The following is a 25,489-nucleotide window of genomic DNA, read 5'->3' on the forward strand; positions in this document are numbered from 1 at the left end:
CAGACAGTTGTGAGGTACCATATAGATGCTGGGAACTGAACCTGGGTACTATGGAAAAGCAGCCAGTGCTCTTAAGAGCTGAGTCATCTTCCCAGCCACCATGACACAAATCTTAACAGAAGGTAGTCGGTTCAAAATCAAAGTACACAGAAAAATGGTGGAGCAGAAGAGAGGGAGTGGGAGGGCTAAAAGCTGAAGCCAGCTGAGTAAGAATGTCAGAGAAGGGCATTATTACAGCACATACGGTTTTGTAGAGCGGAGAAATCAACTCATTCTTTGTTTTGCTGAGATAATTTTTAAGAAAACATCAGAACCCTGACGCCGCTAAAACTAGCCATTAATACAATTAATTAATAAAATTAATATAGTTCAAACAAAGCAGGCTTTTTGAGGACTTGCATGGCTTCTGTAAGCCCCTGGGATGAGTGAAGGATGGCGGGGGAACTTACCTTGCCATAGAAGCACTCTGTTTACACTTGACATACTGCCACATAGATTAAGAAGTGTATTTGCTTTGGCTGGGCAGTGGTGGTGCACACCTTTAATCCCAGCACTTGAGAGGCAGAGACAGGCGGATTTCTGAGTTCGAGGCCAGCCTGGTCTACAGAGTGAGTTCAGAGTGAGGCCAAGGCTATACAAAGAAACCCTGTCTCGAAAAACCAAAAAAACCCAAAACCAAAACCAAAACCAAAAAACCAAATAAAAACAAAAAAGCAAGAAGTGTATTTGCTTTGAAAAGAGAAGGTTGTACCTTACTATCTAATTATACCTAACAGAACGGCCCATGGCATATGTAAGACAGACAATGAGTCTGAAGCTGAAGGCAGGCTTACAACTGCTACACGCACTTAGAAATATCTGCTTTGAGAAAGGCAGAAAATCCAGTGTTAGTCTATTTTTCTCTTTCTGTAACATGAAACAAGCCTTAGGGTCAAGGCCCGCCTGGGTTATAAAGCAAGACCTGCTTTGAAAAACCCAGGGAGAAAGAGAATGGCATGTAAGAGGCATCTGAGGAGCGACAGTGCCAGTGCCTGCTTGCATCCCTCCTCCTCATTCTCACACCTTATCCAAACCCAACTACCCCCAAAAGATGCCATTTCCAAGTATCATTACCGTGTGACTTTAGGAATTATGTTTCTAGTACAGGTACTTTTGGGAACACTTTAGAAATATAGCAATGTAGAAAATGTGCTGTGTATCTGACGTCTTTAACATTTTGTGCCCGCACTAATAAGTTACACACTATCTATATGTAATCCCCCAAAAGTTAAATTTCACCAACATCATATTAAAGCCAATAAACAACCAGTAAGTTAAGGAACAGGACTGGAATAAGCACTGTCTCAGGAGCTTGCTTTAGCAGCTACTCTTTTTAAAGAATGATCCTTCATTCCCCAAATCAGGCTGAAGGTCTACTCCCTGAGCCACGGTGTGAACCTAACCCCGCATGAGGCAATGAAGGTCTACTCTGAGAACTGCAAATCACAACAGTCATCCTAGGTTTTGCACACGTGAAACTGAAGTGTGCAAATTACGACTTTCAGCATGAGAAGTGAACATTGCTCAGTCTGCTGACAGAAATGAAAATCTTCTAAAAGCCAGAACAATTAGAGGAAAGGAGAATAGGGGTAATAAGGAGGTCACGTCCTAGATTCAAGACAACATTTTTACCCTTCTTTTTTTTCTTCTTTTTTCTTTTCTCCCTCCTTCTGTTCCCTTCCTTCCTTCTTTTCTGAGACAGGGGCTCACTATAAGGACCAGGCTGGCCTCCAACTCACAGAGAACTGCCTGACTTTACCTCCCATGTACTGGGATTGAAAGCATACAACACGACTCCTGGCTCCTTTGTCTTGAGAGGGATCTCACTATATACTCCTGGGTCCAAACAGCCCTCCTCCATCAGCCTCTTGAGTATCTGGGACTGTAAATTTGCAACACAGTGAGTTTTGTCTCTACGCTACTTTGAATTATTTTGTTTGATTTATTTTAAAAGCTAAGAGACATTAAGAAAAACAGGGCTTTATACTTTTATACAAAAGTATAGAAGAAATAAACTTACTGAAGAAAGGCAACAATGCAGATAAAAATTACTTCTTACTATACTTTAATATTAGAGAAATGATTCTCGATTCATACCCTTGCCTTTAAGAGAACATGTGACAAGCATTAAGGATCTGACCTTTGTCTCTTCTGTCCTCACTGCATCCAACAGATGGTGCAGAAGCTCCTGGCTGTCCTGTTGCTGGAAACCTTTAAACCGAGGAGCCCTAGGATTTTACAAAGCAGAGAAGAAAAAATAATCATTCCTTGAATCCTGAGCAACACATCAGTCTTACTTACGATCATTTTGAAATAAGTTAACAGTCAGCTTGCTACTTTTCAAGTAAACAGACAAGATGCTGTTCCTCTTCCAGTGAAAGTGAGCCACCAGGTATACACTGTGAACAAATGGTTAGCTTTTATTAAGCAAACCATACACAGTGCTGACAGCTTTATGCACTTTTAACTCCTTTATCCCCAATCTCACGGAATGAGGGACCAAAAAAGTTAATATGCAAAGTCATACAGCCAGCCAGAGAAATAGAACTAAGATCCAGGCCTCTGTAATTTATCTTTTTACCTTGAAGAACAAACAGATGAAAATTTATTCAGCCATTTTATATGATTACACTGTAACTGTGATCAGACACCAGAAGAGGGCACTGGACACCATTACAGATGGTTGTGAGCTACCATGCGGTTGCTGGGAATTGAAGAACAGTCAGTATTCTTAACCACTGAGCTGTCTCTTCAGCCCTACATTCTGTATCTTTAATATATTCATTTGCTTTCTGTTTTAGAATATATTAAGTTACAGAATATACAGTAATATAACTGTATATTGCTAACTATGTGATATACTCCTCCTAAAGATTTTACAATTAGATTTCCTGTGTGACTGGATTAGACAGTTAAGTGCTATGCACAGAGATACTAAAAGCCCTGTACTCTTCCCAAATATTCCCTTTTCACTTTCATACTGGATTTAGTTTTATTGAGAGGTCTACATATAAGGAAAGTGTGAATTTTTCTGAGTCTGGTTTATTTGAGTTAACATTTTAATCTCCTGTTCCATCGATTTCTATGCAAATATTACATTTTTTTTCTTTATGCCTGTGTTGTGTAGGCATACATTTTCTTTATCTATTTGTGCACTGACAACACCTACACTAATTCCGTACACTGTGACTTGGCTGTTGTGACTATTGTTGTAGTAAACATGAATGTACATGACTTCTGTGTGCTGACATAAATGCTCAGTTACAGTAGTGCTGGGTCATCATGGGTCAATCTACTTTTAGTTTTCTGAGGAACAGAAATGCCCAGTCATGTCTTGACTCTGCTCTGATAACTTCCCACCACCAGTAACAATGCTTCAATGTTAGCAGGACATAGTCACAGATGATTATGTAGCCCCTTATTCATTTACAATCAACAAAAGGCTGAGATACTGAATTTGAGACCAGGGACAAAATGCTGAGGTGTGTATTTTATATACCAAAGCACACCTGGCCGCTAGGTTCTCCCAGCATCCCTCAGTCCCTACCTGGAATACCCAGCCTCTGACCCGGAACTTTCCAGTACAGGGGCTGGAAAGTTCCCTTCTCCATTGGCTCTTTGATATATAATCTAGATATTTTGCTCTCTCCCCACTTCTCCTTCTCTTCTCTCTCTCTGTACATACTTTTTCTTTCTCTTCCCTCTCCCTTCTTTCTCCCTCCCCAATGTGAGTTCCCTAGTCTCTGTCTTTGAGGGAGGCTAGTGAACTCACAGCTTCCGAATAAACCTGTGTTCATATATTCCAATCTGGCTTAAACTGGCTCACTTCACCAGCAGAGAAGTAACTTCTCACATACGAGGCACCAACAAAAGAAATTTATCTCTTATGCTGCCTTCTAGATTTCACAGGTGAGTGATGGTCTCAAGCTTAGCCCCAGCCTGACTATTCAGTTCCGCCTCAAAAAAACCACAAGCCCAGGTAGCACAAGTAACTCATGCGACACAAAAACAGCTGGAATCCTGGTAGATACATTTACAATACTGTATCATAGACGAGTCAGGACAGACTTCATTTGCTTCTCAGTGTGTTGCCCACATACTAGGTGAGCTAATTAATTTCTGAGTCTGGGGACAGACATCAGTTCTTCAGAGGGCGGAGACATTGCCTCTTTGTCTTGGCAGTCTGGGCAGCAACTAAGCAGGAGTAAAACCCTTGCTGTGGGAATGCTGCATTAGTACTTTGTGACCTCATTGTTCATATTAAGAATACACACACACTCACTTCTGACAAAGCTGATTGAAAAGAACTTTAGGAGAAAGTGGTCCTTTTTCAGCTTCCTTCATGCTGTGAAGAAACAGGAACAAGGCTGAAGTCAGTGGTCCTGGGCTCGAGAGTTCCACCACTAACGGCTCCTTTGAAAACATGATCAATGCTATGTCAGAAATACGGAATTTCAAAACAAAACATTGCCAAGACTCTAAGAGCTACAACTATTTAAATGACAGTAACTAAATTATCTCAAGTATGTTAACTTTTAGTCCTTCATCTATGAAATACTGAAAATATACAACAGGATTAAATGCTGTGACTGAGTCCAGTTACAGAAATGCAGTCATTCTTTTTTGTTTGTTTGTTTTTTCTTTTTTTCTTTTTTTTTTAGGTTTTTCGAGACAGGGTTTCTCTGTGTAGCCCTGGTTGTCCTGGGACTCACTTTGTAGACCAGGCTGGCCTCGAACTCAGAAATCGGCCTGCCTCTGCCTCCTGAGTGCTGGGATTAAAGGCATGTGCCACCACGCCCGGATGAAATGCAGTTATTCTTAAGAGACGTGTGTCACTCAATCTGAAACAATGGACCTCAAAGAAGGGAACTTCTCCAGGAATCTCATCCTGGGAGACAGGAAAGGTGCCAACCAGAGGGGAGCGGGGAGCGTGATTTCACAATGCTAACAACTTATCAGACCACTTTGGTCTCATTTGACCCCTGGCTCAGAGTAACATGGCCTCCCTGTGGGTCTTAGTTAGGCCAGCTTCTGAATGCCAGGGACTGCTTCTTGTTAATTTCTTTATTTCTAATTAAATTTTCATCATCACACTAGACTGCCTATGAGATGGCTGCTTTCCAGCCAAAGGCACCTGCTCTTGAACCCAGTGACCTTGGGATTCAATCCCCAGGAGCCACATTGGAGAGAAATGAATGCCTCAAGTTGCCCTCTGACCCCAACCTGCATCATGCCATGCACACACATGTACACACCAAATTAGTAAATTGTTAATAAAAATATTTTAAACCTTCAGATGTTAAATATTTCAATCTAACTTTAAAGAACAAAAACAAAAACCTTAATCTGAGTACATATTACCATTTACTACAAAACAAGGGTCCATAACATTTTGCTCAATAAAAGTTTGACTCTATTTTTTTCCAGCATGTGCACATAAAAAGTGCCTTAATATTTTTGTACCTTTTTAACCGTGATATGTCTGAATTACAGAATAACTTAAAGTTATGATTTCTGAAAAAGTTATCTGATTATTTTTTATGAGACACTCTGAATGATGTTTTAGAGACCTCTGACCACATTTGGCAGTTTAGAGAAACAGAAAATAAGTATTTTGGAAACAGGTACTTGTACTCGTTACTCACCAGCTGTGGAGCTGACGAAAGAGAAATCTTCAATTTGGTGCCATCTTCTTTTATCTCGTTCATCAGTTCAAAAAGAATGTAAGTCTGAGCCAAGTTCTAAACAACAGAAAAAGTTAAGCCTCCTGATTCAGTTATGCTGTGTCTCTGATCTGATGAAATGAATACTCTGAGAGATTCAAATCTCACGTAGCACAGCAAAGCACATCCATTTAAAACGTAAAGGCTTAGGTGACTGCACTCTACATCTGTCATGACTATGACTAAGGAAGCCATGGAAGATAACAGACTTCCAGGTAGCACTGCTGAGTGCAACACCATCACGACGTCATGACCAACAACTACCCAAAGGAAAACAGATAGAACTGGTAGAGTAACCGTTAACAGTCCCTGAACAGTCTGCACTACAGCTGTGTGTGTGCTCGTATTAACTCGTTCAAGTAACTCTTACAGCTTACAAATCATTCTGATAGCTCTTACCTGAATGACTGCATTAAAAAAGCAAGTGTTCCCTAAGTTTGTGATGCCTTTGACAGATGGCACAGTGCAGCCTTTCTTCCCCTTCTTTATTTCGCCTGCTTCACGTTTTTCTTCACAAAGTTTTATGATTCTAGAAAATGCACCTAGGAGTTACAGAAAACATAACTGGCATGAAACAGAAGACTAAATCTGAGTCTCTTGACAATTTAAATAAATCACGGAAAGCAAACAAGAAGAGCACAAACCAAAGTGTCTTTGGTTTTACATCTATTGCTGTTGAACTGAACTCACTCTACCACAGGTATCTGTACCTGACATCACAGTACAGAATAACTTCTGTAGTCAGGACATGGCCTTCAACGTTTAAAGTGAGGAAGGGGAAAAGACCTTCCTTCTACATGCCATCCCCCAAAACCAAAGGAGTACGTGCTAAAGACAAGTTGATTCTAAGCCTCCCGGAGCAAAGGTGGCAAGTGAACCCATAAAACTGCCGATGCGCCAAAGAATATGAAAGGGCTCAAAAGAGCAAGGACCACTTGCATTTGGGGAATACTCTGATAATTACAGCACATGGAAGGAAGAAGCAGAACGACCAGAAATTCAAGGTCATCTTCAGCTACAAATACAGTTTGAAGTCAGCCTGGACTACAGGAGATCTTGCTCAGAACAAACCACTGGCATCAAGATTTGAACATCAAGGTAAATAAGGGTATTAAAAGAGATTACAGAATGAATGCAAATTGATTTTTTAAATGAGATTAAGTTATGAGGGGAAATTCTGATGTTTTTTTCTAACTTAAAAACATTTAATGTATAGAGGTATTTTTGAGTACATGTATGCCGCCTATATACTACTTAGCATGCCCAGTGCCCACAAAGGCCAAAGAGGGCACCGGATTCCCTGGGAATAGAGTTATAGATGGTTGTGAGTCACCACGTGAGTACTGGGAATCAAATCCAGATCCTCTGAAAATACAGCCAGTGCTCTTAACCACTAAGCCATCTCTTCAGCCCCCAAAGGGAAAACTTCCTTTGTCTCTGTCTCTGTCTCTTTTTGTGAGACAGGATCTCACTATGTAGCTCCGGATGTCCCAGAACTCATTACATACACTAGGCTGTCCTCAAACTCCACAGAGATTCACCTGCTGCCACCTCTGCCTCCTAAGTGCTGGGATTCAACTCGAGCATGCCCACGCCAGGCTCAGAGGGGAAACATCTAATGAAAAGATGACAACTAGCAAACAGGAGGAAGGACGGGGTCAGGAAAACTTCCATCTAGCAGTGATGATGCCTTTTCAAGCCTGGCAACTTTCCTGCAAATTTGAAATCTTAAAAGGTAAAACAGTTGATGGGATCATAGCATACTACAAAAACATAAAAAGTCTAAGTAATAAACTCGAGTGCCATGCTTTCTAGACAATTTAGATAACTAGTACATATCTAAAAATTGCATCATTATTAGTTTTTATTTTCTTTTGAAACAGGGTTCATGCAGTTCTGGTTGACCTAAAATTTGACATGTAGATCAGGTTGGTTTTGAACATGCCTCAGCCCCCTAACGCTGGGGTTAAAGGCATGTAACACCATGTCCAGTTGAAAACTGCATTATTAGTTTTTCAATGACAACTCCTAGCATCTATAAACTGACATGCTGATCTATGTAATTGTAACTCAATTGTAACTGTGTAAATGTAACTCAAAATCATCACAGAGCGGACCTGTGTCCACTCCCTATACCACGGAGAACCAGGCTGGTGGCATATGCATATAATCCCAGCATGTGGAAGATGGAAGCAGGAAAATCAGAGACTCAGGGTAATCCTCGGCAACCAAGTGAGGTTGAAGCCAAGCTGGGATACATACAACCCTGTCTTAAAAAACAAACAAACAAACCCACTTATAGACACCTCGATATACCCACAGCAGACTGATTCTAGGACTTCCAAATCACAGATCCTCAAGTCCTTCATGCCCACCTTTGGAATTGACTAGGCACAAAAAGGCTGAACTTCTATCAGAGTTACTACTTGACCTTGTGGACTGTTTGTTTCTTTTATTCACATATATAATTTTACATAGTAATAGCTTCCATTGTTTTTGACACATTGACCCTCATTATTATACTTTGGTCTCCTCTTATGCTTGCTGACCCCTGCTAACCCGTTTCTATGTCCCATGGTTGTTTTGGTGGCGATGGTGCTCTTTTGGTGATCCATTTTTAGTGTTTCTTCCACGAGCACAGGTGAGGAACCATGTACCAGAGCAATGGCTCCTTACTAGTGGCTATGCCACTAAAGAAAATGTCTCTATGACTGGTGCCTTTAATCCCAGCACTGTCTCAGACAACTTAAGTGATTTACTTAAGGTTATAACAATAACATCCCAATTTTAAACCATCACTTTACAACCTAAATTCCCATCAATGACTAGTGCTCAATGATTATAAAATAATTATAAAAGACAGGAGGCTACGATTTGGATGTGTGCAGCTCTAAATAAATGAATCCTCAAAAGACTTTCGTGTGTTTAGCATCCTTAGTAAGTACTGTTCTGATATGTAACATATCTGAGAAGGGTTCACGTAGCCTTACCCAGGTGGGATCCTCCTGTTTCCCACCCCTGCTTCAGGATGACAGACAGTTATCAACAGGCCCGGTTTTATGCAGTGTTGGGGACTGAATCCAGGACTCTTACATCCTAGTCAAGCCCTGTATCAACTGAAATTACCAGTCTTGTTCTTTTACCTTTTTACATAAAAACAATGGTTGGAAAAAATAAACTACAGAGTAAGTACAAATTAATAAAAGAAAAAAACAAATTTAAAAAGTCCTAGAAATAGGTAACATTTTAATTTTAAAAAAATTAAATTTAAATGTATACAATTTATGTATCTGTGTACCTCATTAATCCATCACTATTTAAAACATCTGGGATGACATCCCAAAGTAAGCAATGTTCATAAGACCATCTGGACAAAACTGCAGGCAAAAAAAGCATAAACATATGGAAAACCAGATTTTGCCCCTTCCCTTCAGCAGTGAGGAATGACAAATGTCAAAGCTGGAGATAACCACGCTTCACTGTGCGATGCTTCGCAGCACCACCTGGCTCTCCATGCACAGCCACCAAATAAGGACAGCACTGCCAGAAAGAACATGCCCACAGGGCAGCAGCAATAAACACAGTTGATTTCATGGTTAAATAGCCACTTCACACAAGTGGCAAGGGTCTGTTTGTGCACTTTTACAAGTCTATGAGAAAATATCCAAGATGAACAATGGTATTAGGCTGATAAAACAGATCAGTATTTTAACAAGAAAACACAGTGCCATTTTCTAACAGCTACTTTTTTATTTAAAGAAATAGGGGAAGTTTTAGAATACTGAACAATTTAAACTCAATTGGCTTACGGAATGTCCACAGTGCGCCAGGTATCATATGAACTACTATTTGTTATTTATATAGAAGGCTTATGATTAATGACCAGAAAGCACAGACTTAGTACACAAAGCCTTGAATTCATGGTACTATCATTTATGGTATTATCATACCAATACTAAGTATACATTTTGTACATTTATTCACTAGAGAACTGTCTGCTGAAAGCCAAGAGACAAGATTCTAGTTTTAAAAGTGTGTGAGTGGGGTGAACGAGTCCATTATTTTACACCTAAAGGTACATGTGTTTTTGCTAACATGTCCAGTTTATGTGCCAATGGGGCTTGAACCCTAGGTTTGAACCCCTATGCAAATCTATGTAAGCATGCTAACAAAAAAAAGCTGCATCATAGCCCTCCACTTTCAAAAACACAGAACCATAGATCCTAAGGACTGAATGTCAAGGATTTTTGAAGTATGTTATAATGAAAAGAGCAAAGCTGCTACAATACAAAGTTTAGAAAGAACATAAAAATATTTCTACTAGCATTGATTTTTTTACCTCAAGTTTTACTCATAACTTTAAAAAAGACAGACTGGCAGACAGGACTTGGAGGCTGGAGATGGCTCAGCATCAAAGAGTATGCACTGTTCTTGCAGAGGACCTGAGTCTGGTTCCCAGCACCCAGTCAGTCAGTGCTCCAGGTCTAGAGGGTTGGATGTCCTCTTCTGGACTCCACAGGCAACTCCACTCACAGGTAAACACACACACACACACACACACACACACATACACACACACACACACACACACACACATCTCTGTGTGTGTAAAAATATCATCTTACTTCATCTAGGTTGGAAATATGGCTTGATGGTAGAATGCTTGCTTAGTGTGTCTAAATTCACTGCACCACATAACACAGGCAATCAAAGTAAACAAAGAAAGCATCAGAAAAATGTTGTGAGTAGCTGTATAATACTGGTAATTTTAGAGTGCTAAAAGACTCTCAGAGAACAACTTGGGAGGCTAACACACATCACAGAACAGATTTACAGATCTAGCAAGAAAGACATGAAAAACTTCATCATGATGAAATGACAGTCAAATGAGGAAGATGGCACTGTTGTCAACTGTCTACTCTGTCTACTCTTTTCAAAGTGCAGTTTAAAAGAGTAATCAGAATTTAACCTGAGTTGATTATTTGTCTAAAGGAATTCCAAAACAACCCACAAAATAAAAGGCTAAAGTACATAAAGGTGAAGCTTTGTTGTCAAGTAATATTAACCTGGAATGTAATATCAGAATTTGTGAATTGCCTCAATTAAGCCAGAGAAAAACACTGTTTCTTCCCACTTTTCTTACAAGAGGGAGCAATGCTTGTTTTGAGTTTTTCTTACTTACTGTGTGAGTTTGAGCAAAATATGTCAGCACACACCTGTAATGCCAGCATTTGGGAAGTAGGGACAGCTTTGATGAATGCTGGGGGATAGGAGACCCTATCTCAAAAACAAGTAAAATGAGGTAATCATCACCTATAATAACTTCTCATTTCAGAGATAATAACAAGGGCTAAAGATGTGGCTTGGTGGTTAAGAGCACTTGTTGCTCTTGTGGAGTTCAGTTCCCATCACCACGTGGTGATTCACGACCATGTGTATCTTTAGTTCCAGGGGATCTGATTCCTTCTTCTGACCTCCAAAGGCACCAGGCAACATGTGGTGCACAGACAGACACACATGCAGGCAAAACACACACAAAACAAAATGAATGTATCTAAAACAAAAACAAAACAGCAAAAAATACCTCCAGATATGATGATAAAACTGACATATGGCAATTAGTGTGAGACAGAAAATTTGGAGCCAAGGAGTCGTCAGCCTTACAACTCTCATACAAACATCATGATTCCTGCCTATCTGCACAATCAAGGTAAGGCTTTAGACTCTAAGGAGCCAACGAATCTGCATGCTGATAGAGAAGGGAAGGCCATTCCTCCCAGGCAAGTGCTGAATGCAATTTCTAAATATCTCTGGTGTTGGACTTAACACCTTTACAGCTGTAGTTTACAATGGCCCTGGTCAAATAGTTCCTAAAAAGAATTAAGTCCTTGCATGGTGGTGGTGATGCAGGCTTTTAATCCCAGCACTCAGGAGGCAGAGGCAGACAGATCTCTGTGCATTCGAAGCCAGCCTGGTATACTGAGTGAGTTCTAAGACAACCACGGCTACACAAAGAAATCCTGTTTTGGGCTAGAGATGTGGGCTAAGAGCACATCCAGAGGTCCCACATTCAATTCCTAGCACGCAACATTTGTAACTCCAGTCCATGGGATCTGGGGCTTTTTCTAGCCTCCTTGGAGTACTGTGGTGGTACAAAGACATAAATTTTTAAAAACTAAAAATATTTTATAAATAATCATGTCATAATGCCTTAATTACCCACTGTATACAACTAATTTCTCTTATGTGTTTAGTTTTATGGGGGAAATTGATTAAATAAAACTTCAAGTAATTTTTGGTGATCTGTGGTTCAGATAAATACTGAATTTAAAGCTACTTGGGTAAAAATGAGTTGGGTTTTGACTGTTTTTTTTTTTCTTTGTTTATAGGTGTGGGTGTTTGCCCTGTTTGTTCTTCCCAAATGCCCTGCTTACAGAAGAGTTCACCACAGCAATTTCTTGTTTATTTACGCATGGTATCTTTTCTTCCCAACTCCTTGTTATGCATGGAAATTACTAAATTGTTTTAGAATTAATGTTTTAATGATCAAAATACTTTATTTCTTACATCTGGCATCCTCTTGGAGGACACCAGGCCTAACCACTCCCCTAGTTTCTTGCTCTCAACATCTTAATGTGCTGGCTAGTTTTATGTCAACTTGCCACAAGCTAGAATCATCAGAGAGATGAATCTTATTTTTTTCAATTAAGAAATATATCCTTAAGATCAGGCTGCAGACAGGCCTGTAGAGCACTTTCTTATTTAGTGATTGATGTGGGAGGACCCAGCCTCTTGTTGGTAGGGCTGCATCTGGACTGGTGGTCCTGGGTTCTACAAGAAAGCAGGCTGAGCAAGCCACGAGGAGCAAGCCAGTAAGCAGCATCCCTTGACGGCCTCTGCATCAGCTCCTGCCTCCAGGATCCTGTCCTGCTTGAGTTCGTGCCCTACTACTTTTGATGATGAACTGTTGTTTTATGGAACTGTGGGTGAAATAAACCCTTTCTTCCCCAAGTTGCATTTAGTCATGGTGTTTCCTCACTGCAATAATAGCCCTAAGACAGACTGGTACCAGGACCATGGGGTATGGCTGTAACAGACCTATGGTTTTTTGTCAAGGATTTTGAAAGGACTTGGGAACTTTGAGCTAGAAAAGCCGCTCGATATTGAGAGATCCCAAGGCTGTTCTGTAGGCACTTAGAAGATAAGAGTGTTGAAAGGCACACAGAAGCTTCTTATAGTTCTGGCTTCTATAAGAAAGTAAGCTGAGCAAGCCAGTAAGCAGCACCCCTCCATGGCTCTGCATCGGTTCCTGCCTCCAGGTTCCTGCCCTACCTGAGTTCCCAATCTCACTGCTTTTGATATGGGACTGTGAGGGAAATAAACCCTTTTTTCCCCCAAGTTGCTTTTGGTCATGGTGTTTCATCACAGCAATAGTAACCCTAAGGTATTTAATTAAGTTGATGTGATGCTCAGAACAAAGGGCCTCCATCAACCTGGTACATGTAGACTCAACAGAATCCTACACAAGCACACAGATAGGCGTGGCAGTTGCACAAATCCCAGTGCCAGGCCTTCCTGAATAAGGGCAGTCCACAGCACATCCCATAACACAGTACTGATACCCAGTAGCCGTCTGGCAGCTATACTTCCTCTTTCATGGCTTACAGCTGAAGCCAAACCTTGAATACACCCAAGCCTCTGCCTCACAGGACTGGGCAGGGACAGGGAAAGAGCTTGTGTTCATCTTGTGAAGTAAGATCAGGGCTTTCACTTATGGCAGAAGAAACTGTATTTACCTTTTTAAATGCATTTTCTAACTCTTACTTAATAAGGTCACAATATTATCCTCAGCTTCAGAACCTAATTAGCCATTTAATACTGTTTTACTTTAAAAATGAAAAAAGATATGGGGGGGAGCAGTACACAAAAACACACACTTTCTAAAATCAAACACTCTTCAGGTCTTCGGTACCCTAAGAAGCATTAGCATAATGAACTCAACAGACTTCATTTCCTTCAGTCCTGAGAAGGATAACATCCTGTCAGCACTGACATTTTGAGCTAAACAGATGCTCTTAGAAAAAGCATGGAAGTTTCAGTTTCCTGTGTAGTTCACAAAAAGCAAAGCATTGATATTCTATCAGGAATTGCTGCATTTATTATTTGTATACTAAAGTAACTTGGCTTAAAGACCCTTTTATAGTGCATGGGTCAGTTAAAAAAAATGTGAGCAGATGTTAGGGTCAAAGCAAAATTGAGCCCCACACCATTGTTGCCACACTTCCACCACCAGAACAGTTCGTTTGTTAGAAGTGATGAGCCTACACTGACACTTGGTCATCACCCAGCATCCACAGCCTACGGTAGCTTTCCGCTTGGTGCTGCATGTTCCTTGCAAATGGACAAATGCAGAATGACAGGTACCCACCCTTCTGTGGGGTAGTCTCAGGGCCCTAAAAGCCCTCTGCACTTGGCTTGTTTGTCCCTCCCTACAAGCTCTGCCAACCTTATTCACTCTTGTACTGACTCCAGGTTGTTGGTCTACTTCTTAATTATACAGCTTTCTGGCTGGGTCTTACAAAGATATATGTATATGTATATATATATATGTATATATATATATTGCCTTTTTCAATCTTATGTCCTTTTCATTATGCAGGACAAGGGTGAGTGTTCCCCTCACCCCCAACCCAAATTCTAACATCAGATGTGAACTCTACACAGCTGTAAGCATTCTTCTGGGAACCTGCACTGGATTCATCTCAAGTGCTTAATGCAATTGCCTAAACCAGTCATGTAGTATTAATGCTAATTTGCCCATTTCTGCAGCTGAAAGAAGTTTTAAGAAAAACTATTTCACCACAATTCCTCTAGTTTAAAAATGAATAATAATTCATTTATTCTCAAAGTCTAATTCCCAGTTTATCATCAGCCATAGAAGCACTGACTTATTTAGTCATATGATAAATGTCACGTTGATAATAGCTGGTTTATATCCATTTGTCTGTCTGTCTTACAAGTCAAGTAACTGATCTAAACTACAACACTGACTCTTCACTTCTCGACTGAAAATCTAACCGTGGTTCTTCTTTGTCCTAAGGACAAATCCTACGAATAGCAGACCCTGACCACCCAATCTGAGTTGTCCTGTGTCATGTGCCTGTGCGTCTGTCTTTTCTTCATTCCCTTGGTGCTTAGTCAGGCTGCAGGCTAATCTAATGCCTGGAGCCAGGCTGGATGCTGCAGTCGAACACCGGTTTTCAGAGTGTTACAGGGCAAGTGATATTATCTTGTATCTGCTTCTGCACATACAAAAATATAGGCAATTTTGCTAGGCAGCATTGGAGCACACCCTTAATGCCAGAGCTTTCTTTGCAGAGGCAGGCAGATTATGTGAGTTCGAGGCCAGCCTCTAACTACAGAGTGAGTTCCATGACAGCCAGGGCTGAGAATCCTGAGAGAAACCCTGTCTCAAAAAAAACAAAAAGAGAAAAGAGAGACAGAGACAGGGACAGAAAGACGACAGCTCTTTTCTACTGAGGCAATCAGTAAAGACACTTATACCAATGTAAAGCAATATTACTCATTCAACCTTATTTTGAAAAGTATCATTCCTAAAAAGTAGTATTTATGTTAACATGTCGTGGAATTATTGGTATTTCTTAGTGAACATTCACACTCTTTAGATTTCACTTCTAACAAAGATATCTGTCTTTGTTACATAATCAAACATTTTTTTAAAGTGCAAAGAAGGCAGTGACATCAAATCTTGAGACTCAAAGAGCTCCTTGTTTAGAGGTACGCGGAGAGCGAGCCTAGACTCTCTGTAAGCAGCATGACACGTGTTAGAAGGCCTTGCATAATCTGAAGCACGCCTAGGGAACAGGTACTGGCTTCCTTCTCTGTGGTTAGTTTCACTTAGTGCAAAATCCTAAGAAGAAATTTTTAGTATCATTCTTCCCTACACAAAGTACTCCAGGCATCTGAGGAAATCCTGGAGCAGGAGAGGTGCCTTCTCCAAGGAAGAATACACCAACTGGCTGTCCAGCGACAAATGATCAGCCCTGAAAGCTTACATCCAAGTAACATTATATGGACTCAATAGGTTGTTTTGAAATATATATTTATATAAATACAGGCATGCATTTAATAACAACTCAAGAAAAGAAAAGATGCCATGATTCTGAAGGAGAGCAGAGAGAGTTGGAGGGAGGAAAGGAAAGGGGGAAAGTTCAATCTTGGGGAGTAGAGAGATGATGACTCAGTGTTTAAGAGCATCAGCTACTTTCTCAGAGGACCTGGGTTCAATTCCCAGCACCTACATGGCAGCTCACAGTTGTCTATAACTACAGTTCTAGGAGATCCCACAACCTCACAGAGGTCATGTACGCAAAACACCAATGCACACAAAATAAAAATAAATTATAAAAAAAACAACTTTAAAACACAATCTCAAAACTAAACAGAGAGCCAGGCGTGGTGGCACACGCCTTTAATCCCAGCAATTGGGAGGCAGAGGCAGGCGGATTTCTGAGTTCGAGGCCAGCTTGGTCTACAGAGTGAGTTCCAGGACAGCCAGGGCTATACAGAGAAACCCTGTCTCGAAAAAAAAACAAAAAACAAACAAAAAAAACAAAAAAACAAGATAAAACAAACTAAACAAAGAAAGAAAAAAAGCATTTTTTTATCCTTAACCATTCTCCAAATTCCTCCTTTATAGCAATACTCATATTTCATTTCCAAAGTATTGTGTTAAAATATATTAAACTTCATACCAGGGTATGACAAATTACTAAACCCCTAAACTTACTTCCAATGTGCCATGGGATCTGAGTCAAAACCAAATCTGTCTGAGAAGCACAGCAGCTGGAACTTTTGGAAATGGTGAATTCAAAACTCTCCAGCATTCTGCTTCTGAATGTCTCACCATTTCAAAGTCCCATCTCTTAGGTGCCACTGAAGCTTCCTCAAAGACAGCGAAGGGTTATTAGCTTCCCACCACCTGACGTGATTTCTTTTATCTCCGTCTGGCCACAGCTCATCCTTTGAGAGATCAGCTAAAAAAAATCTAATTTCATCCACGACTGGTTTCCTTTTCAAAAGAACACACCTGCTTACGAGTATCTGCAGGGCTCTAAACACCAATTAGAACTCTGAGTGAAGTCCTGTTACCTTCTTTAAAACATTTATTTATTAATGTTTTAATACGTATGAGTGCTTTGCTTCGTACATGTGCAGTGCCTATAGCTGCCAAAAGAAGCCATCAGACATCCCAGAACTACAGTAACGAGATAGTTGTGAGCTGCCGTGTGGGTGCTGGAAACCAAACCCAGGTCCTCTGCAAAAGTACTGGGTGCTCCAGTCCCTTATTCGCTAAGAATTATATTTAACACCCAGTATACCCCAGGTGAGAACAAAGCGCGTGCTAAGGGGGAAAAGAAGCAGCAAAATGAGCACGTGAGGGGGGTCACCCTGCGACCCTTGACTCAAAGCCTGCGCTCTGTCAGGATCTGAATACCTCAAAGGTTTGAATGAGAATGTCCCCAGAGGCTCACATATTGGAACACTTGCGTTCTGTCTGTGCACTGCGTGTGGAAGTGACACAGCCTCCCTTCCCAAAGTGTGTCAATGGGGGGAGGCTTTGAGAGCTCACAATCCGGCCCTACTTCCAGTTCACTCTCTGATTTGTGTCTGGAGTTGTGACCTCTGTTTCCTAATCTTGTCACTTGCTTCAATGCTCTTCCTTCTATGATGAACTCTTATCTCTCTGAAACTATAAGCCAAAATAAAGTCTTTCTTCCCTAAGCTGCTTTTCATTGATATTCTAGCACAGCATTAGAAAAGTAAGTAACACAAATGTGACATTCTCACCAAAAGCTCAGCACTTGGCCTGGATGTGCTAGTAACAGAAAGTAGGTCACTGTGAGCATGTCCTTGGGTGTTCCATCCTGCCCTGGCCCCTTCCTAATGTACTCCCTCTTCCTTCCTATTCTCTCTGCTTCCTAGCCATCATGAGGCAGGCACCTTTCCTGTGGCTATAATGATTGTCTGACTTGCTGTAAGTCCATAGCGAAAGAGTAAGCTGACCATAGCAGAAACCTCTGACACCATTAAGATATAAGGGAGCAAAATAAATTCTGCTTACACGTTTCTTTCAGGTTTTTGTCACAGCAATGAAAGCCTAACACATTCTATGCTAATATTCTTCCTACAATTAAGTGCTCAAGAAATCTGAACGACTAAATGGCTATCACACTGGCTTTATTCTGAACTTTAGGGAACCTAAGGTAAGAAATGTAGAAAGACAGTTTCCTCATCACTGCTGACCTCAAATGACTGCGTGAGTCCTTATGGCCAAGAAAGTGAATGTAATGAGCAGTTCTCAAGAGGCAGCATTCAGACTACACTCAGTTGCTGAAGCACTCAAGGTCTTGTACCACATCTCTCCGTTCCTTGTTTCAGCAGAACTTGAGCCACGAATGGCATAGCTGAGACAAAGTCAGAATCTCCCAAATGCTTGTTGGAGAAGTTTAATACAGACATAACAAATTAATGATTCCTTTGTGCTCCAGAAGTCTGGGTTTACAGCCGTTCCTCCTCTGGCTTCTCATGACAGCCTCTTCACAGTGACAGGTAGCTAACAAAGACAACTACATACTGGACTACAGAAATACAATTTGCACTATGTTTTCTGTTTGTTTGCTTTTGCCTTTCATGACCACTAAAAGACTGAGCTGTAGCTTAGTGGTAGAGTTTGTGCCTTACACAAGGCCCTGGGATCAAACCCAGCACTGTTAAAAAAGCAAATAAACAAAACAAACCCTTTTATCACGACTATATTTTTATAAAACCTTTCGCTTGCTGGTACTACACTGCAAGCACTTAATGTCTTCCAAGGCAATTTGAGGGCCCACAAGGTAGCTCAGGGGTGAGACAACACACTGCCAAGCCTGACAACCTAAGTCTGATCTTCAGGACCCACAGGGTACAAAGAAAAAACCAACTGCCCTGGAATGTGTGGCCACACACACACTGCCTTTCCTTCTACCAAATGGGTTCCAGGAATTGAAGGGAAGATTATCAGGCAAAGTATGAAATGTTGTATTTTAATCCATATTGCTTTAACAAATTGCTTAAGTTACCTGTTTGTGTTTTAAAAGCATGTTTCTGGAGAAAATCAACTATTTGAGCCAAAACTTTCTTGTTGCAATGTGTCGACAATTTTTCATTGCATTCATAACACCTGAAAAACAAAAAATACAAGCAGATGTTATGAAAGCAGCTTCAATAATTACATATAAGGTATGCAGTTGACAACTTCTGTCATTAATAGAAACCAGGAACTCAAAGCGGAAGGCATTAGCTAAGCCTGGACAAATAAGCAAGGGACCGTTCATACAGATCCTCCCCATTCAAATCTAATTTTGCAGTTTGTCTTAAATGTAAGAAATGTCACACAGTCTCACGGAGAGCAATGATATGGTTCAACTTATACATGGACCAAATCAATGGAGGGAGGGGTGTCTTCCTCCTTCCCTTCCTCTGTCCTTCCCTCTCTCCCTCTGCCCCTTCCTTCTTTCCTTCCTTTCTTCCTGTCATGGTTTGAATATGCTTGGCCCAGGGAGTGGCACTATTTGGAGATGTGGTTTTGTTGAAATAGGTGTGCCACTGTAGGTGTGGGCTTTAAAACCCTCATCCTAGCTGCGTGGAAGTCAGTCTTCCATGAGCAGCCTTCAGATGAAGATGTGGAACTCTCAGCTCTGCCTGTACCATGCCTACCTAACCATGATGCTGCCAATGCTCCCACCTTGATGATAATCAACTGAACCTCTGAACCTGTAAGCCAGCCCCAGTTAAATGTTATCCTTTATTAGACTTGTCTTGGTCATGGTGTCTGTTCACAGCAGTAAAACCCTAACTAAGAAACTTCTTTTCTTGGCAGTATCCAGTGCATAGGAAGCAGAGACAGGCAGCTCTGTGTAAGTTCAGGACCCTCTGGTTGAGTTCCAGAACAGCCAGGGTTATGTAGATTACCCTGTCTCAAAAAATAAAACACGGGCTGGTGAGATGGCTCAGTGGGTAAGAGCACCCGACTGCTCTTCCGAAGGTCCAGAGTTCAAATCCCAGCAACCACATGGTGGCTCACAACCATCCACAACGAGATCTGGCGCCCTCTTCTGGAGTGTCTGAAGACAGCTACAGTGTACTTATATATAATAAATAAATAAATCTTAAAAAAAATAAAATAAAATAAAACAGAACAACCAGCCCAACAACAAAACCAAGTCTGGGTCTCTCTATATAGCATTGGCTGTCCTAGAACTTGCAATGCAGACTAGGCTAGCCTACAAGTCACCTGCCTCTGCCTCTCAAATGCTGGAATTAAATGTGTGCATCATCATGCCTATTTTCATTGTTGTTGCTTAAACCTTATTGTTTCTATTTTATGGGAATGAGTATTGCCTGGATATATGTCTGTGTACCACATGCATACATCACCCAGAGATGCCAGAAGCGGGTGCCAGCTCCCCTGAGCCTGGAGAATTACAGACCATTGTGGGTGCTAGGTATTGAACCTAGGTCCTCTGGAAAAACAGCCAGTGCTTCTAACTGCTGAACCATCACTCCTGCTACTACAGTATACACTCTTAAACTCTGAATTATTTCTTTAGCCCCAGTTTTGGTCTCTCTGAGACATGGTATATAGCCCAGGCTGGCCTAGAACTCACAATCATTTGCCTGTTTCTTACTAATGCTGTAATTACAAATGTACACCACCATACTTGACTGCAATAATATTTTAAAAGACCACTGTGTAGGTTAGAGAATCTCTGAACTACCTAAGTGCTTAAAGCACCATCCTCCTCTTACAACACTGCGGTTCAGCCTTAGTTCACTATAAGAATTCAACTAAATAGAACTTTTCTTTATAGTATTAAAAAAGTCTGAAATAAGTATTTTTTTAATTTTAAGCTTTATGTTCACCATAAAATTATTTTTCTTAAAGCATCTCAGATTGTATATAAGAGAAAACTGTATATAGTGATATTATATCTTCATTTTACTTGTAGTGCTCAAAGGGTTTTTATTTTTAGCAGATACAGTAGTACTAACAAAAGTTAACTTACCATATGACCCATGTACTCAGGCTAATGACAACACAATGGGACTCTGTCCCAGAGCTCTTGAAGTGTCTCAGTGAATGCTGGCTTTCTGAGTTTTTACCGCATCCCTGAAGATGAACAGAGTGACACATAAGTTTCTTTCCAAATCTTAAATTACACTTCAGCAGTTTTGATTTCAAGCAAGAAAGATCAGCTTGGTTTTTTTTACCAAATTTAATTATTTGTAAAGTAGATAACTTACTGGTCATTGTTTATGTACGTCTAATAACCACAGATTGGTTTCCTGTCATCAAGAATGTATGCACTCCTGTCCTGTATACTATATACTGTGGGACACTGAGCAGTGCTGGGCCAGGGTTACCCTCCTCAAACACATATTTCCCAGTCCTCTGCCTTCCAACCTCACTGAGAACGGAAATGAGGCCAGCCAAGTAATTTCCCTCATGAGATAAGAGGAGGAAAGTCTAGGAAAGTGTTACAGATCTGTAAGAAGAAAGAGATGTACTTTCCTTCCTGATGGCTTTGGGAGTTGCTGTGACACATACTGCCTGAAGCAGTGAATGGTTTCAGTCTCTGAAACCATGAAGCTGGATATGACAGTTCAAAAAAAAAAAAGTACTGATTTTGAGGGTTTCTTTTTCTTGAATTAATCACAAGCTCTGAAGTGCTCAATTTCTGTATTTTAATTAATTAATTAATTAGCTACTTTTTGTTTTCTGAGACAGGGTTTCTCTGTGCAGCCCTGGCTATTCTGGGATTCACTCTGTTGACCAGGCTGGCCTTGGACTCAGAGACCCACCAGCCTCTGCCTCCAGAGTTACAGAGATTAAAGACATGTGCCACAACTTTCTATTTCAGTAGAAAATTCCCTTATTAGGACTGGTGAGATGGCTCAGTGAGTGAAGCAACTACAGTCAATACTGACAACCTGAATTTGATCCCTGGGACACACAAATAGAGAACCAACTCCAGGAAGCTAATATCCATCTTGGAGTACCAAACTAAATGTGAAATGAATCTATTTTAAGGCCTATATCTAACCAAAAGTCCAATTCATACAAGGCATTTTAAAGATAACAGAAGACATAAATATCTTTCTTACCTGAAAACCACACTTGAGGCACAACCAAACATCAGAAGGCAGTACTGGCTGTCCATCGCAGAATCTTCTCTCTTTCAAACATTCTGAACAAACTGACCACAGAGTCTCAGCTACTGCTTTCTTCACATGATTCACACTGACAGCATAACTGACGTGCTGGCACGTTAGACCTACTGAATAATATGTGACAAATGAAAACATTTTCTCTCTAGATGAAAGAACTACTGTCAACAAGTGTGCTGGCTAATCAGTTTGACACAGGCTGGAGTCATTTGGAAATCGGAACCTCAATTGAGAACTGCCTCCATCAGACTGGCGTGTAGGCAAGTCTGCAGGCATTTTCTTGACGAATGATTAATGTGAGGGCTCAGCCCACATGGGCAGGGCCACCTCTGGGCAGCTGGCCCTGGTGTGTCTAAGAAAGCTGAGCAAGTCACAGGTAACAAGCCAGTGTGCAGTGTTCCTCCCACGGCCTTTGTGTTAGTTCCCTGCCCTGACTTTCTTCAGGACAGATTATAAACGATAAACTAAAATAAGCCCACTTCTCCCCAGGTTGATTTTGGTTGTAGTGTTTACCACAGCACAATAAGCAAAAGGCTGTATCATTAAAACGATACTAAGTCAGGCATTGGTGGCCACGCCTTTAATCCCAGCATTTGGGAGGCAGAGGCAGGTGGATTTCTGAATTCGAGGCCAGCCTGGTGACTAGAGAGAGATCCAGGACAGCCAGGGCTACACAGAGAAACCCTGTCTCAAAAAACCAAAAATAGATAAATAATTAAATAATACATTTTAAAAAAAACCAATAAAATTGTTCTTAAAGAGCTGTCCATATGGCCCCTCCTCGCTCAGCACTGAAGAGATAGCAGGAAAATGCCTATCTAGACTAGTAGTGCAGTGCACAGATAAGGTTTTGCTCAGCATACACCAGGCCCTGTGCTCATTTGCTAGTACCAGTAAGTAGATAAGTAAAATAGAAAAATACAGAAAATCTTTTTACCTACTCTAGCTTTGCTATATTGCAATTTTCACCGTTGTTAGGATAAAAACAACAACAACAAAAAACCCAAACTGTATAACTTACAAAAACCAGAACTTTTCAGAATTCTTACCCTCACCTACACAGTGAGTTTAAGGATAGCCAGGGCTAGAGACCGTGGCTCAAAAAGAAAAAGCAAAACAAAACAAAAGAGTAATTCTTATGTATATTTAATTATCAAGGACCCGTGTCATTAAAGAAAGGGACATTCGGGGAAAGTTGAAGAAATGACCAGACAGTCCAGAGCAACAGTTTACAAAATGTCATTACTTTGTATGAACTTTATAATTTAAAATTCTGAAGTGAAAACTCATTCTTCATATGTATTATCTTCTCCGTAATCCATGGGACGGGTTCTGAAGGACAACGAGAGTACTCTGATGCCTCTACTCAGACTTCAAAACCTGAAATCATTGTTAACCTTAGAAACAAGTGCATGGGGGCTGGAGAGATGGCTCAGTGGTTCAGAGCACCAACTGCTCTTCTCAAGGTCCTGAGTTCAAATCCCAGCAACCACATGGTGGCTCACAACCATCTGTAATGAGATCTGACGCCCTCTTCTGGTCAATCTGAAGACAGCTATTGTGTACTTACATATAATAAATAAATCTTAAAAAAAAAAAGAAAGAAAGAATGAATGAATGAACTCTGGGGGAGTGAAAAATTAATAAAAAAAAAGAAATAAGTGGATGGACTCAAGATCACATATATTTTATGGGAAGATGCAAGCAACTTATTGTATGTTATAAAGTAAGCTGCCTTCAGGTTTTCTATAAATTATATAATTATCTAAATTTCATTATAAGTAGGTTATATGGATATTCCTGAATATAAAATTGTTATAATCCTCAGTTTCCATTAAGTAAATAAAAAACAGTAGCACAACTCTCGCTAGCTCAAATTCAGAGACCTGCCTGCATTTGCCTCCTGAATGTAGGGATTAAGGGTGTGCACCACCATACTCAGCCTGGTGCATTAACATTTTAAATATTAATAAAGCTCCACATGGAAACCTTCTAATTTGCAATTAGCGATATAAAGCCAACATTTCATCTCTTTGCTCCAAATTGTTTTTTTTTTGTTTTTGTTTTTGTTTTTTTGAGACAGGGTTTCTCTGTGTAGCCCTGGCTGTCCTGGAACTCACTCTCTAGTCACCAGGCTGGCCTCAAACTCAGAAATCCACCTGCCTCTGCCTCCCAAGTGCTAGGATTAAAGGCATGCGCCACCACGCCCGGCTGCTCCAAATTGTTAAGTGACAACAAGAAAAGAAAACAAAGATTGCAAGTTCACTGTTCATATTGAGATACAAGTCCTGCCAGCTGCAGTGACGCACAGCTTTAGACCCAGTGCTCAGGGGCAGGGCACGGGCAGGGGCAGCTCCTGACGTCGAGGCCAGCCTGCTCTACAGAGTGAGTTCTAGGCCAGTAAAGGCTGCATAGTGAGACTATCTCAAAGAGAGAATGGGGTTTTGTGGGCTGGGCATGTGGTCTAGTGATAGAGTGCTAACACATGCAAAGCCCTGGGGAACTAGGATTATAGCCCTGTTTCAAATTCATCACCACAAAAACGAAAGACGAAAAAGAAGGGGGAAGAAGAAAGTGGGGAAGGCAGAGTAGGGTGGGCCATACTAGACCTACACTTACCAAACTAAAAGGTTCACCATGTACACCTGTGGTGTCTGAGAGACTTAATTTTAAAGAGCAATGAGAAAGACAAAGAACAATATGACAATTTTAATATACTTATAACTTAAACAAAAGCCCAATAAGAACACCAACAATGGCTTTGTAGGTGGAACTAGAGAAGCTAATTCTCAGATGTATAAGGAAAATTGTGAGAATAAAGACTGATTTTATTACTGAAAAGCATCTATTGCTACTGCTTTAACCCACTCTGAGATACCAGATACAATTTACCAGCAATGTCATCGGAAGACTCTTCATCATGAGGTAGCAGTGGTCTTTTATTCCTTTTGCCTTTCTCAGGTAGATCTTTCGATGGATCTTTTACCCGCATCTGTTATTTACTGTAAAGTTTCAAGAAAAATAATAATACTTTAATCTCTAAAATTAAACTATGTTTAATGTATATTCAAACTAGACTGATCAAATCAACAGAGGAAAAATAAGGAAGACAAGTCGGCTAAATTAAACCACAATACAGGCACACAGGACTGAGTGTGAAGCGGCAGAACACGTGGAAGACCCTGGGTCCTAGCCCCAGGATTGCCTTAGATACAAAGATACAATTAACACACAAACCGCACATTCCAGCTGCTCCAGTATAGACTGTGATTATTCCCCAAGCATTTCAAAATCCCTTGGCTGAATTCTAACCTACAATGTGACAGCACTAGGAGATGGGCCCCAGTAAGAGTAGATGAGAGTGACCCTTCATTTATGAAGGTAACAAGAAGAGAGCCAAGACAAATGGAGCTCCTTAAACCCGGGGCCTACAAGTA

At 40.7% G+C, this 25,489-nt stretch overlaps 1 protein-coding gene across 5 annotated transcripts in view; it reads right to left on the minus strand.

Annotated features, from left to right (window-relative positions):
- Positions 1-25,489, minus strand: part of Usp45 (ubiquitin specific peptidase 45) — a 68,005-nt gene that overhangs the window by 30,136 nt on the left and 12,380 nt on the right. For 4 of the 5 annotated variants that reach the window (XM_021160939.3, XM_029475891.2, XM_021160938.3 and 1 more), the window contains exons 2-9: positions 24,945-25,054; positions 21,990-22,162; positions 20,891-20,994; positions 18,905-19,005; positions 6,162-6,304; positions 5,685-5,780; positions 4,322-4,452; positions 2,180-2,267 (exon numbers count right to left, since the gene is read on the minus strand). In XM_021160939.3, coding sequence (XP_021016598.1) covers positions 2,180-2,267; positions 4,322-4,452; positions 5,685-5,780; positions 6,162-6,304; positions 18,905-19,005; positions 20,891-20,994; positions 21,990-22,162; positions 24,945-25,044 — 936 coding nt within the window. In that variant the 5' untranslated portion in view covers positions 25,045-25,054. The remainder of the gene's footprint in view (positions 1-2,179; positions 2,268-4,321; positions 4,453-5,684; positions 5,781-6,161; positions 6,305-18,904; positions 19,006-20,890; positions 20,995-21,989; positions 22,163-24,944; positions 25,055-25,489) is intronic. The other variant, XM_029475890.2, reaches the window with a different exon arrangement.

This window comes from Mus caroli, unplaced genomic scaffold (assembly GCF_978045245.1).
Source record: "Mus caroli unplaced genomic scaffold, Mus_caroli_1 scaffold_6, whole genome shotgun sequence".
NCBI lineage: Eukaryota > Metazoa > Chordata > Mammalia > Rodentia > Muridae > Mus > Mus caroli.